The 12,950-nt window shown below is 36.4% G+C and overlaps 1 protein-coding gene across 1 annotated transcript in view; it reads left to right on the top strand.

Moving 5' to 3' along the window:
• The window catches only part of GLDC (glycine decarboxylase), a 118,805-nt gene that overhangs the window by 24,679 nt on the left and 81,176 nt on the right, over positions 1 to 12,950 (top strand). The window contains exon 4 of the mRNA XM_001371698.4: positions 9,733 to 9,897. Within this exon, the coding sequence (XP_001371735.2) occupies positions 9,733 to 9,897 (165 nt within the window). The remainder of the gene's footprint in view (positions 1 to 9,732; positions 9,898 to 12,950) is intronic.

Genomic DNA, 12,950 nt, shown 5'->3' on the forward strand with positions numbered 1-12,950 from the left:
GATGTGAAAATAAATGAATGACTTAGCCTTGAAAGAATACAAATATTTGGCTTGCCAAAAAGAAATACATCAAGTCTAAGATTTAAGCTTAGGGGAATCCAGTATTTCAGATAGTAAAGGCTTTGTAATTTTAGTAACTGACATGAAAATGTGTGGGAGGGTGATTTTCCTTTTGAGCTGTTTGGCTTTTCTATAATTCTGCTTCTAGGATGACAGCCGGGGTATTACCAGTTATGCCTTGCTGCCTCCCCTTCCCAATTCTAAAGAAAAGCTTAAGGCAGAATGATGGGGAATACTGATTACTTTAAAGTAAATGAGAATGCTATATTGAGTATTCGATGTTTCAATGGAGTCTGTTACAGACTGACTTTTTATGTGTGTTGCTTTTATTTTCTTAAAGCCAAAAACCTATTTAGGAAGCAAAACAGTGCTCCTGTAGGCTACATTTAAACAGCCAGTTGTAATATAGCAACAATGGGCCACAGATTCAGGATTTTATTCATTTTGTTTCACTCTATTAAAGCAGTTTTATCCCCTAATTAAAAAGTACACATGCCTGTAGGGTCTCCTGTGAGTTTTTCTGTGGAGTTATGTTAAGGAATTGGATACATTCAAGTAATAATGTAAGTGACTGAAAATACTTTGACCTTGAGTCTGAGATTCTGTTGAGCAATTTGTGAGGTTAAATTCATTGCTTGAACACATGCAATTTCTTGAGCCAATTTCTAAAGAAAATAATGTAGTGTATTTAGAGATTAGGGGAAAATCTCAAAAGTTTCTAAAGAACTATTAAGATTTCCAAAGCATTTTTACCCTGAGATACACAAGTAATTAAAAAAAAAGCACCTGTTTACTTATGAAGCTCATGAATTTTTCATCTTGAAAGGCTTTCAAATATTGTTTACTTCACCAGCCAATTAGTAGAAATTTAGCGCCCAAACTAAAGAAAATTGAAATCCATTTGAACATAAGGAAACAGCAAATAAACTGGGGCAAGGTAACACTGATTAATATTAATCTCCTGTGAAATCCAGTGCCTGGTACAGAGTAGACACTTGAATCCTTATTGGATTGGATTGGAAGGAGGGAGGGAACAGAGATTAGTTAGCCATATTGCCTCTACTTTCTGAAAACCCCTGTTATCATGATCATCAAAATTTGGGTAATGCTATATTTGTCCAACATAAGTATTTTTATTATAATTTCATATTTTGTTCATTAAAGGGGAAAATATAATTAGTATAAACATTTTTTCATATTCCTATTTATACCAACTAGGGTTTCATGCAACCATCCATTATATGGGAAGAGTGCTATAGATATACATTTGTATAAGTTTAATAAGGGAAACTGTTAAAAATGAATTAGAGAAAACTGAATTACATAGTATTTCATTTTTGCGGATTTATTACTTTTAAGTACTTACTCCAAGAAAGTTTAGTAAGAGATACTGGGTACCTTCCCCTAAGAAATGTATGTGTATTTGAAATTATAACACATCATCATTGTTTTCCTGATTGATCCTTTTTTTATCTTCTTAATTGTGTATATGAATTTGTTACCATTAATTTTGTCTTTAGCCATGTTTATCATTAGTGTATATTGTTATTTTGATTCTGCATTCTTTACTTTTTATCATTTTATATGTTTTTCTATTTTTTCTTTTAAATTCTTCATCTTCACTAATCCACAGACCATTGTTCAGCCATCCCCCAAACAATGGTCCTCTGGTTTTGTTTCCAGTTATTTGCCAGTGAAAATAATGCTACTGACAATATTTGGGGGGTATTGTCCCAATATTGGGACCACTGGTTGAAGGATATGCTTGTTTTTCTAACTAACTCTTTCATTTCATAGTGCTTTTCAAAAAGGTTGGGCCAATTCACCACTCTTCTGACAGTGTAATAGTATGCTATAGCTGCACTGACTTTTATAGTCTTTTATTATCTTTCCCAAATTAATGGGAGTGGAACTTTGGTTGTTTTAATTTGCATTTTTGATTATTAGAGATTTTAGAAACATTTTTCTCTTGTGATTGTTGATAGTTTCAAGGACTGTTTATATCTTTGGAACATTTAACAAATGGGAAATAGCTATTAGGAATTTGTCAGTTCTTATAATTTTTTGGATGTCAAACTTTTACCAATTGTTTCATTTAAAGATTTTTTCTTATACTGGATATATTGCTTATTTTGTACAAAAGATTTTTTTAAAATCATAAAATCAAGTTCCTCCCTTTTATTTCTTATAGTTTCCTCTGTCAAACCTAGCTATTACTTCTAAAAAGTCTACAACCTTGAAGAACAATTCAACCAAAACCAAACAAAAATCCTTGATTTTTTCATTTCCTCCCTCTTCCTGAGTTCTGATCCTTCTTTCTCCAGTCTCTTCCTTTTCTTCAGTTCATATCCTGTACTCTCAGTTCCTGGAGAGTTGCTGCATTGAGGTTATGGTGGGTAGAGTGTAAATTGGGAAACTGTGATTGTTGGTAGTATACTCCTTTCTAAACAGATGGGGAAGTTAGTGGTATGCTGATTTGCATAGGGGCACACAAACAAGTCAAAAGAAGTCGGGATTAGTTAGAACTTGTCTCTATTCCCAATACAATTCTCATTCCATGACATCATTCTGGAGAATTATCTAATTCAGCTTTCTTAGACTTTTTGGTCTTATGGGATCTTTCTACTCCTTAAAAAAATTTGTTTCCCCCTTTTCTGTTATAATAACAAATTTTCATATGAGTTTTCTGGGGTTTTATTATCCAAATTGTCTCTCTTCCTTTCCTCCCCTTCCCCTCTGGGAACTGGCAAACAATCCTTGTTACTCTTAAAAATTATTGAGAACCCCAAAGAGCTTTTATTTATGTGGGTCATATCTATTGATATTTACTACATTATAAATTAAAACAGGTACATTAAAATTATTAATTCCTATAAGTATAATAAATGCATTACATGTTAATGTAAATAATATTTGTATGAAAAACATTTTCTGAAACAAAAAATAAGAAGAGTGACATTGTTGTGTATATTTTTGTAAATGTCTTTAATGTCTAGCTTAATAGAGGGAATTTGGATTCTCATAATTGCTTCTACATTCAGTCTGTTGCTATTTCACTTTGCTTGAAGTATATGAAGAAAATTCAACCTAACTCAGATAAATAATTGGAAAAGAAAAAAGTATTTTAATAGGCAAATAATATCTTAGTGTTATTTATGAAAATAATTTTGACCTTCTAGACCCTCTGCAAAGGTTAGGGTATCATGGACTATACTTTTGAGAAATGGTGATCTAATAAAAGTTATTGCTTGAAAAAAAATGTAGGGGGCATCTGGGTAGCTCAGTGGATTGAGAGCCAGGCCTAGAGATGGGAGGTCCTAGGTTCAAATCTGCCCTCAGACACTTCCCAGCTGTGTGACCCTGGGCAAGTCACTTGACCCCCATTGCCTAGCCCTTACCACTATTTTGCCTTGGAGCCAATACACAATATTGACTCTAAGACAGAAGGTAAGGGTTTTAAAAAAAAAATAGATGCTTTGGTAATGATATGTGTTGTGTAGTGTATGAACATTGGTCTTAAAGTCTGAGGGCCTGGGCTATTTACTTGGCACCAGTTACTTAACCTCTATCATCCCGAGTTCTTTTTCTTACCAAAAAATACCACTTTTACTATCTACCTCCAAGAGCTATGAGGAAAGCAACTTTGTAAAGGGTTATGTAAATGTGATACAGTAAGTGACAGTGTGGCCTCTTCTAGTTGACTTGTAGCGGCTTGACCTCCATGTTTCTTCACAGGTGAATTTAGAGTGAAGGTATATTTGGGAACAACCTGAATTACTTACAGAGTGATGAAGTTCAATTCTTCAAGGGGTTTCTCATTGTTAGGCAGCCATTCTTGGGCATGCAGGAGATTTCTTTGGAAGTAAAGAAATATCCCTGATTCCAGAAATCCCTACAAAAGGTAAAGATACAGTACATTGATGGAGTGTAGAAAGGAAGCAATTTAGAGATGTGAAGGATAATTTTAGCATTGTGACCTAAAAACTATATTAATTATTTGTCACCATGGATATCCCAAATAAAAAAATACCCAAGTCAGCTGGAAATTTATGGTGATTTTATTAATATAGTGGAAAGAAATTAAGAAGGAAGAAGGAAAGGGTGTAGGATTTCTCCCGCCTGGCTTGGGCCGGGAGGAAGACCAGAGGCTTTAGGAAGATAAGGTTTTGGATAGTAAAGGAGGAAGGAATCAGCCTGAACTCCAAGAGGGCTCAGCCAAGATGCCTGAACCTGAATCAGCTCAAGGACAAACTCACAGCCAAAACCCAGACAAATAGCTGCCACCTTGAGGATGGGTGCAGACATTCCTGACCTTGTTAAACTAAGTAGGGTGGAGCAATGTAGAGTTCCCAAGACCTGATTTTGTTAGAACAAGTATCTCCATTGTTACAAATCAGGAAATAGCTAAATCAAATCTTCTAAAGTTTGGTCTGAGTAGGGTGGAGTAGTTTTAAAATTCATAGAGGGAAGGTTCATCATACAAGATGTAAAGTAGAAAGATCAGTAGGCTGTGCAAAAGTCAACAATGGGCAGGTTTCCTAAGAGCTTATCATTTTCCCTTTTCATTCTGATCCTAAGTGTAGATAGTAAATTCCTTTTTCAAATCATAGTGTAGGTAGAAGACAGTGTGGAGTGGGAAGGAACAAGAAGGAAAAAGTTGATCCTTAAGGAGTTAGTTTTGTAAAGGGATGAAGGAAGGAAACAAGCATTTATTAAAAGTCTACTATATGCGAGGTATCTTGTAAATATTAACTCATTACTCATGAGAACCCTGGGAAGTAGGTGTTATTAGTCCCATTTTACAGTTGAGGAACTAAGAGAGATCAAATGACTCGCCCAGGGTCACAGAGCTAATAAGTGTCTGGGGGAGGTGACTCCCTATCTTTCTGACTCCAGGTGAAGTACTGTATCCAACATGCCAAAATATTTGATAAGGGCCAAGACTCCCAATGATGAAACCCTTTCTCTCACTGCTGATTGAATCTTCTCTTAGCACTGAGATAGGAAGTGACTTGCCTAGGGTTATATAGCCCATTGATAGGATAGAACTTGAAACCAGGTTTTTCTGGCTCTCATCTCTCCTCACTGAGCCACTTTGTCTTTAATTAGCCATACCCTGCCTGGATTAGAGATGTATGATCCATTGCTATATGAAATCTAAGTGAAAGGAAATGACAATAATAGCTAACATTTATATAGAGCTTTAAGTTTTGTAAAGCACTTTACATGTATTTTCTCATTTGAATCCGATGAGGTAGGTATCATGATTATCCTCATTTTACTTATATAATCATCCATCAGTAAATCGGTAATCATTTCATAAGAGCCAAGTACTGTGCAAATCACTGGGGATACCAAAAGAGGCAAAAGATAGTCCCTGTTCTCAAGGAGCATGCAATCTGGTTGGGTTGACAATATGCAAACAAATCTATACAAAGCAAGCTTTATACAGGATAAATGGGAAATAATTAATTAAAAGAGGGAAGACACTCGAATTAAGGGGTTAGGTTTGAGATCTTCCTGTCAAAGGTCTTAAAGAAAGTCAGGGAAGTCAATAGTAGGAGCAGAAGAAAGGAAACCTGTTTGGCTTCTTCTCTTCTTTATTATTAGCCTTACAAACTTCCACTAAATAGATGTAAGTCTATTTATCAATTTTTGGGAAAGAAAAGAAATGAAATTCAAGCTCTCTAGCCATTGTTTTTGTTTTTGCTTTTTGCAGATTCTGCATGTTTTGTTTCTTTCCACTCTGTGAGAGTTCCTGGTTGTATAAGAGCAGGACTCAGACTGGCTTTGGTTGAAAAGCTGTTGTCTGACCTCTGCTACTGCATGGGGTCCTAGGGTGAATTCTCTCCTCTGCTTGCCTGCACTGTCTTGTTGGCCTGATTCATTCCAGTTCACCAAGTCCTTGGAATTTGGCAACTGGCATTACCATTGCTGAAACACCAGATTATGCAGGATGCCCATTGAGGCGCAGAGTTACTCGACAGTTCCCTTCCCTCCCCTCCTTTTCAAAGTCTCTTGGCCCAGTTAGAATTCCTGAGTTATTTCAAAATCTTTAATTTTCTATCTCTTGTTAAACCTGGGAGTAATCAGAAAAGAAAAATGCTATATATCCGGAGTCATTTCTGAGTTTCATTCCCTAGTCTTCTAAGAAAAAAAAATTAAGGGAGATCAGGGCACATAGGGAGGGAATATTCATGGTGTATGCATAGGTTAACATATTCCAGGAGTTAGGGGGGGAAAGACTTGGGAAAGTAAGAAGCTTTATTCCTAAAAACTTCCAAGTAGTTCAGAATATTGTCATTATTCACTATGTCCCCAAAGTCTTAGACTTGGACTTTGGGACACCCTATATAGAACATGAATGGTTCCCACAGTTGAACAAGTTTTAATAATTGGTAGTATTAAGTATAGCAAGCAAATTGAGAAAATATTAATTTGAGGTTAATAATTGAGAAATTATATAACTAATAATAATAATAATAACATATTTTATTATATAACATAATATAATGAACTATATATTATATAATTTTAATTATGTTATAAAAAGTATAATAATATTGTGCCATGTTACCTTATTTGATTCCATAACAATCTTTGAAGAAGGAAATAGAAATATTATCATAATCATTTTATAGATTAAATGACTGAAGTCTAGAAAGGCAAAATGACTTGCCTGTGGCCATGGATCTAATAAGGGTCAAGACATCAGATTTAAAGTCAGGTCTTCTCACTCAAAATCCTGCTTATGGAGGTCATGAGTTCTAGTTCAGCTCTATTTTGTGGCAAAAGAAAATGGTCTTTTGGTCTCATGACTCCTACTTTAAGAAGGGGGAGCTGCAACAGTTTCTAGGAATGTTTCAGAATTCCATTTGAGTTCAGATCAGCCCTTCCAGCACCTCAGCACTGAATCAGTGCCAGGGGATGCTGAGACCTACCCACAAGTCCTCCAATGCCTCATTATGGTATGGCAATATTCTGTTTTTTTGAGGGTTGTGCTTTGGAATATAAACTTTGGCCTCATGGATAAAGTTATGGACTTGGATCTGGGTTTGAATCTTGCCTCTGAGTCTTCCCAGGATCATACATTTAGATGAAGAAGAGGCTTTAGAGATCTCTTTTCTAGAGAGATTAAATATTCAAAGTCTACCAAATACTAAGTTAAAAAGCTAGGATTTGAATGTAGATCCTTTGACTCCAAATCCAGTAGTTTTCCCTCCATACTACAAGTTCCATGACTGGGAAAATCACTTGGCTTCTCTGAGCCTCAGTTTTTTAATCTACAAAATGGAGATAACAACATCTGTATGCTAATGTCTTGGGGTTGTGAAATTCAAATAGTCTCTCTCTGTCTCTCTGTCTCTCTGTCTCTCTGTCTCTCTGTCTCTGTCTCTCTGTCTCTCTGTCTCTCTGTCTCTCTCTGTCTCTCTCTCTCTCTCTATATATACATGTATACTAGCTCTTATTAAACTGGAAAGTTTTTGTAGCTGATTCCTACTGGACAATTCATGTTACCTGCCATGTAGACACCTCAAACTTGGTATGTCTCACAACTCCATTATCTCTCCCACAAATATACCTCTTGTCCAAATTTCTCTATTTTTGTGGAGGACACCACTATCCTTCCAGTCACTCAGGGTGTTTTTTTAATTAATATAATTTTTTTCCAAGTATCTCAGCCTCTTCTTCCCTTTTGCACACCACAGAAGACACCATCCAGTAAATATATATGTATATATGCATATATACATATATATATATTCATTGTTCAATAAGATATTTTTTTTTGGTAATTTGTTTGGGATGGCATTGAATAAGTGGATTAGTGTAGTAGGATTGTCATTTTAGTTAATTGGCTCTGCCCATTCATGAACCATTAAAATTTCTCCAATTATTTGGATCTGACTTTATTTGTATAAAAATGTTTTATAATTATTTTTGTGTGGTTCCTTCTAGGTATTTTGTTATATTGGTGGTTATTTTAAATGAAGTATTTCTTTCTGTCTCTTCTTGCAGGACTTTATTAGTAATATATAAAAATGCTGATGAATTATGTGGGTTTATTTTATATCCTCCTTTGCTAAAATTATTGATAGTTTCAACTAACTTTTTAGTTAAATCTCTAGACTATTCCACCTATACCATTATATCATCTGCAAAAAGAGATAGCTTTATTACTTTTTTGTCCATTCTGATTCCTTCAATGTCTTTTTCTTCTCTTTTGCTATTGCTAGCATTTCTGATACTATGTTAAATAATATTGGTAATAATGAGAATTCAATTTTTTTTAATGAAAAAAAAGCCCACCTTTACCTTCCTGTCTTAGAATCAACCCTAAGAAGAGTGGCAAGGATTAGGCAATTGAGGTCCAGGGTTGCACAGTGAGGAAGTGTCTGAGGCCAAACTTGAACCCAGATCCTCTCAACTCTAGGTTTTTTTTTTTTCTATGCACTGTGCTACCTAGTTACACCCCCCCCCCCCCATGCCACATACATGGTCAGATCTAAGTCTTGCTAATTTTACCTCCACATGTCTCATTCCCTCATCCTCCTTCTCTCCTCTCATACAACTACCACCCTAGTTTATTCCTCCTCACCACCTTTTACCTGGACTGTTGCTGTTAGATTTCAATTTAGCCTTGTCTCTTTGTTCTACAATTCATCCTCCACACACCCACCTAATTGATTTTCCTAGAATACTGATTTTATTGTGTTATTCCACTGCAGAAATTCCCTACTGCTTCTAAAATCAAGTACTGATTTATTTCTTTGGTATTAAAAGCCTTTTATAATCTGGCTTTTTAGTTTCACTGTATATATTATTTCCCTTCACTCATTCCACAGTCCAATCAAATTGGTCTCTTTATTATTTCTCAAACATGTTACCCTATTTCCCATCCATGCTCCTTTTCACTGGCTGTTCCTCATGCCTGGAATGATCTCTCTCCTCACCTTGACCATCTAGAATTGCTGATTTTCTTTAATGTTCAGCTCATGGGTCACCTTCTAAATGAAGCCTCTCCTGATCTCCTTTATCAATAGATAGAGCACTGGGACTGGAGTTAAGAAGACTCATCTTCTTGAGTTCAAATCTGACCTTTGACTCTTACTAGCTGTGTGACCCTGGGCAAGTCACTTAACCTGGTGTATCTCAGTTTCCTCATCTGGAAAATGAACTGGAAAAGGAATTAGCAAACCAGTCCAGTATCTCTGCTAAGAAAAGCCCTAATGGGGTTAAGAAGAGTTGGATATTATTGATAATGACTGATGAACAAAACTCTATATTGCACAAAGTTTGTGCTAGATGCTTTGCTAATTACTTTATAATAATTATCTCTTGTGGTCCTCACAGACAACATTGGGAGATAGGTGCTATTATTATTATTATTCTGGTTTAACAGATAAGAAAACTTAGGCAAAAGGGGTTAGGGTTTTGACCAGGATCATAAAGCTAGTAAGTGTCTGAGGCTGGGTTGGAACTCAGGAAGATGAGTTTTCCTTAGGCTAGGACAGGTAATCTTTCCACTGTGCTACCTGGACTTTTTAGGCATTTTGTAAATCTTTGTTGAATTGTTGCATTATGATCTATGAATAAGGAATGACTGTGGGGAGGGGGCTTCTTTGTAAAGTCAAAATGAGAGTGTTGATGTCTGTTTTGTTTTCGTTACAGGGTTACCCAGTATACACCTTACCAACCTGAGGTGTCCCAGGGTAGGCTGGAGAGTTTACTCAATTTCCAGACCATGGTATGTGACATCACTGGGATGGATGTAGCCAATGCCTCCTTGCTAGATGAGGGGACTGCGGCAGCAGAAGCTATGCAGCTATGTCACAGGTAACACCATTAAATCCTTGTAGCCTGGAAGGGGGACACCCAGGAGCTCGCCATCCCCAGATATGCAGAAAGGACTAACTGGAAGGAATCTGCCAATAGAATCCCATATGAATTGATATAATCCAATTAAGGTCCTCATAGATGTATAGCCATTCCATTCTCCATCCTTCTCGAATTCACAATCAAACTCCCCACAAACGCTGTTCCCAGTCTTCTCTTCTTAAGAATTCTGAATCTCCCCTACACTGTTGACAGGAGACTTCATCTCCCAATATAGCCCTCACATAGAGGCCATACGTTATGACTGTCCCTTCTCCCCTGTGTTAAACCTCAAAGCTCTTTGTTGTCAGTATCTTTACACTCCTTTTCTCCCTTCTCCTCTGATGAGGTGATTGCTCTCCTTTCCATGGGAAGCCCTTCTATTTTTATAAAAATTGTATTGGTTTTTTAAAAAAAGTCTGAACCTAATAAAATACGTGTGCGCGCATGCGTGTGTGTGTGTGCGTGCATGTGTGTGTGTGTGTGTGTGTGTGTGTATCCACAGTAGAACAGAAAAAAGAGGTTTGGGCATGAAAGCACAAATCCCTTGGATTTATGGCTTGGTTTTTATAAGAGTGGAAAATAAATTCAAATTTTCAAAGCTGTCCTACTTGTCTATGTTAACTTCTTAATTTCTTTCTGTTTTCCTTTGTGCATTAAAAAAATGCTTCAATGACTTTTTTCTATTTTTTTTTTCATAGAGGACTGAAGATTGAGGTTTTTGGGGTTTTTGGGCACTCATCCCTATCCACTCTCTCATTGCCAATTTTCCTTGCCCCAAATGAAAAAAATAAAAATAAAAACTTTGCAAAAAGTATGCATAGTCAAGTAAAACCAATTCTCAACCTTTTAATCATGTGAGTTTAACAAAGCTCTGTCTACGGGACTTCTTTTTCTCTCTGCTTTAGGGATCTAATTAGCTTTCTTGAGTTTAAACTCTATTCAAATGATTTACATTTTTTTGAAATTTGAAGATATTTCATTCAATTATGTGCAATATATACATATATATGTGTGTTTATCTTCCATCTTATAATTAGTACTGTGTATTGGTTTCAAGGCAGAAGAACAGTGGTAAGCGCTAAGCAATGGGGGTTTAGTAACTTGTCGAGTGACATAATCAGGAAGTGTCTGAGGTCATATTTGAACCCATGACCTTCTATCTCTAGACCTGGCTCTCAATCCACTGAGCCACCCACCTGTCCCCATAATAATAATTTTCAACATAAATTTTCCAAAATTATAAGATCCAAACCATCTCCCTCCCTTCCATTCAGAGATGGTAAACAATTTGATCTGGGTAATACATGTATTACTACACAAAAAACACTTCTATTGTTGACATACAAATTCATATGTCTAGCCTTATCTTTTTCCTAAGCTCACAACAACTTTGGAAGGTAGATGCTATTGTTTTTTTTTTAAACCCTTACCTTCCGTCTTGGAGTCAATACTGTGTATTGGCTCCAAGGCAGAAGAGTGGTAAGGGCTAGGCAATGGGGGTCAAGTGACTTGCCCAGAGTCACACAGCTGGGAAGTGGCTGAGGCCAGATTTGAACCTAGGACCTCCCATCTCTAGGACTGGCTCTCAATCCACTGAGCTACCCAGCTGCCCCCTAGATGCTATTGTTATCCTCATTTTACATTTGGAGAAACTGAGGCAAACAGGCTAGATGGCACAGCTGGTAAGTGTTTGAGACTGGATTTGAATTAATGTCTACCCAACTCCAGCTTCCAGCCCTTTGGTACTCTATCCACTAAATGACTTCATAGGTTATGGTTTAATGAGTTGCTGTGGCTAAAAATGTATCCTCTGGTTGTAAACCCTCTAATTATGAGTCTAGCCATCCTTAGTTTGACTTGTTCTCAGAAAACATATGCAGGCTGTTACCAGGTCCCTCACTGACTTAATAGAGTTTGCCAGAATGTAGAATGGCTGGTAGAGGCTTTGAGAGCTCATGGTCATCTCAAAACACAAGAGCAAGCATCAGAGAACTTTTTTTTTAAGTATTGATCCTCATTACCGTCATGTCATTAGCTTTGCTTTATCTGTTACCCAGAGTTGGGTTACAAAGAAGATATCAGTGAGCCCAAAGAAGATGCTTTACATCCCAATACTTTCATTTAATTACTACAAAATAAAAATTAATTTTATCTCCCTTCACAAATCATTTACCCAACATTAACCAAAAATGTAAACATTAGCCCAACATTAAACAAACAAAAAAAAATGGTGGTATAGTGGTTAGCCCCAGTTCTTTCTAAGTTCCTTAGGATATCAAGATTACAAAAAAAAAATTGTAAACATATTAATTAAATGCCAATTATTATAAGAGGGGACTGAGGGAGCAGCTAGATGGCAAATTGGATAGTCAAGAAGACCTAAATTCAAATCCCACCTTAAGACACTTACTAGCTGTGTGATCCTGGGTAAGCCATTTAACCTTGCTTACCTCAAAAAAAAAAAAAAGATACTTTGAAAGGGGCAGGTAGGTGGCTCAGTGGATAGAGTGCTAAGCCAGGAGCCCAGAGGTCCTGGGTTCAAATGTGATCTCAGACATTTCTTACCTGTGTCACCCTGGGCAGGTCATTTGGTCCCAGTTGCTTACCCCTTATTGCTCTTCTGCCTTGGAACTGATATTGATTCTAAGAGAGAAGATAAGGGTTTAGAAAAAGAGGAGACTAAGGCTAATGAAAATTGAGATTTGACCAGGGTCACATTGCTACTAAGTCTGTGAGGTAGAATTTGAACTCAAGTCTTTCTGACCACAAGTCCACTATACTATCCTCTATAACTCCCTCCTGTCTCTTAGAATAGTGAAAGCTTTGCCTTTAAAAAAAAATTTTTTTTTGTCTTGGAGAAAGGATGTATTGCTAATGAAAGTCAATTAAAATGAACTACAAGGAGATTATTTAATTATCACAGTTTTTCTGCAGTGGAAACAACACAACTGCCTAATCAAAATTTTCAACTTTATCCTTATTTTGAAATCTGATCTTGTACATCTCATGAA

The sequence above is a fragment of the Monodelphis domestica genome, chromosome 7 (assembly GCF_027887165.1).
Source record: "Monodelphis domestica isolate mMonDom1 chromosome 7, mMonDom1.pri, whole genome shotgun sequence".
Lineage (NCBI taxonomy): Eukaryota > Metazoa > Chordata > Mammalia > Didelphimorphia > Didelphidae > Monodelphis > Monodelphis domestica.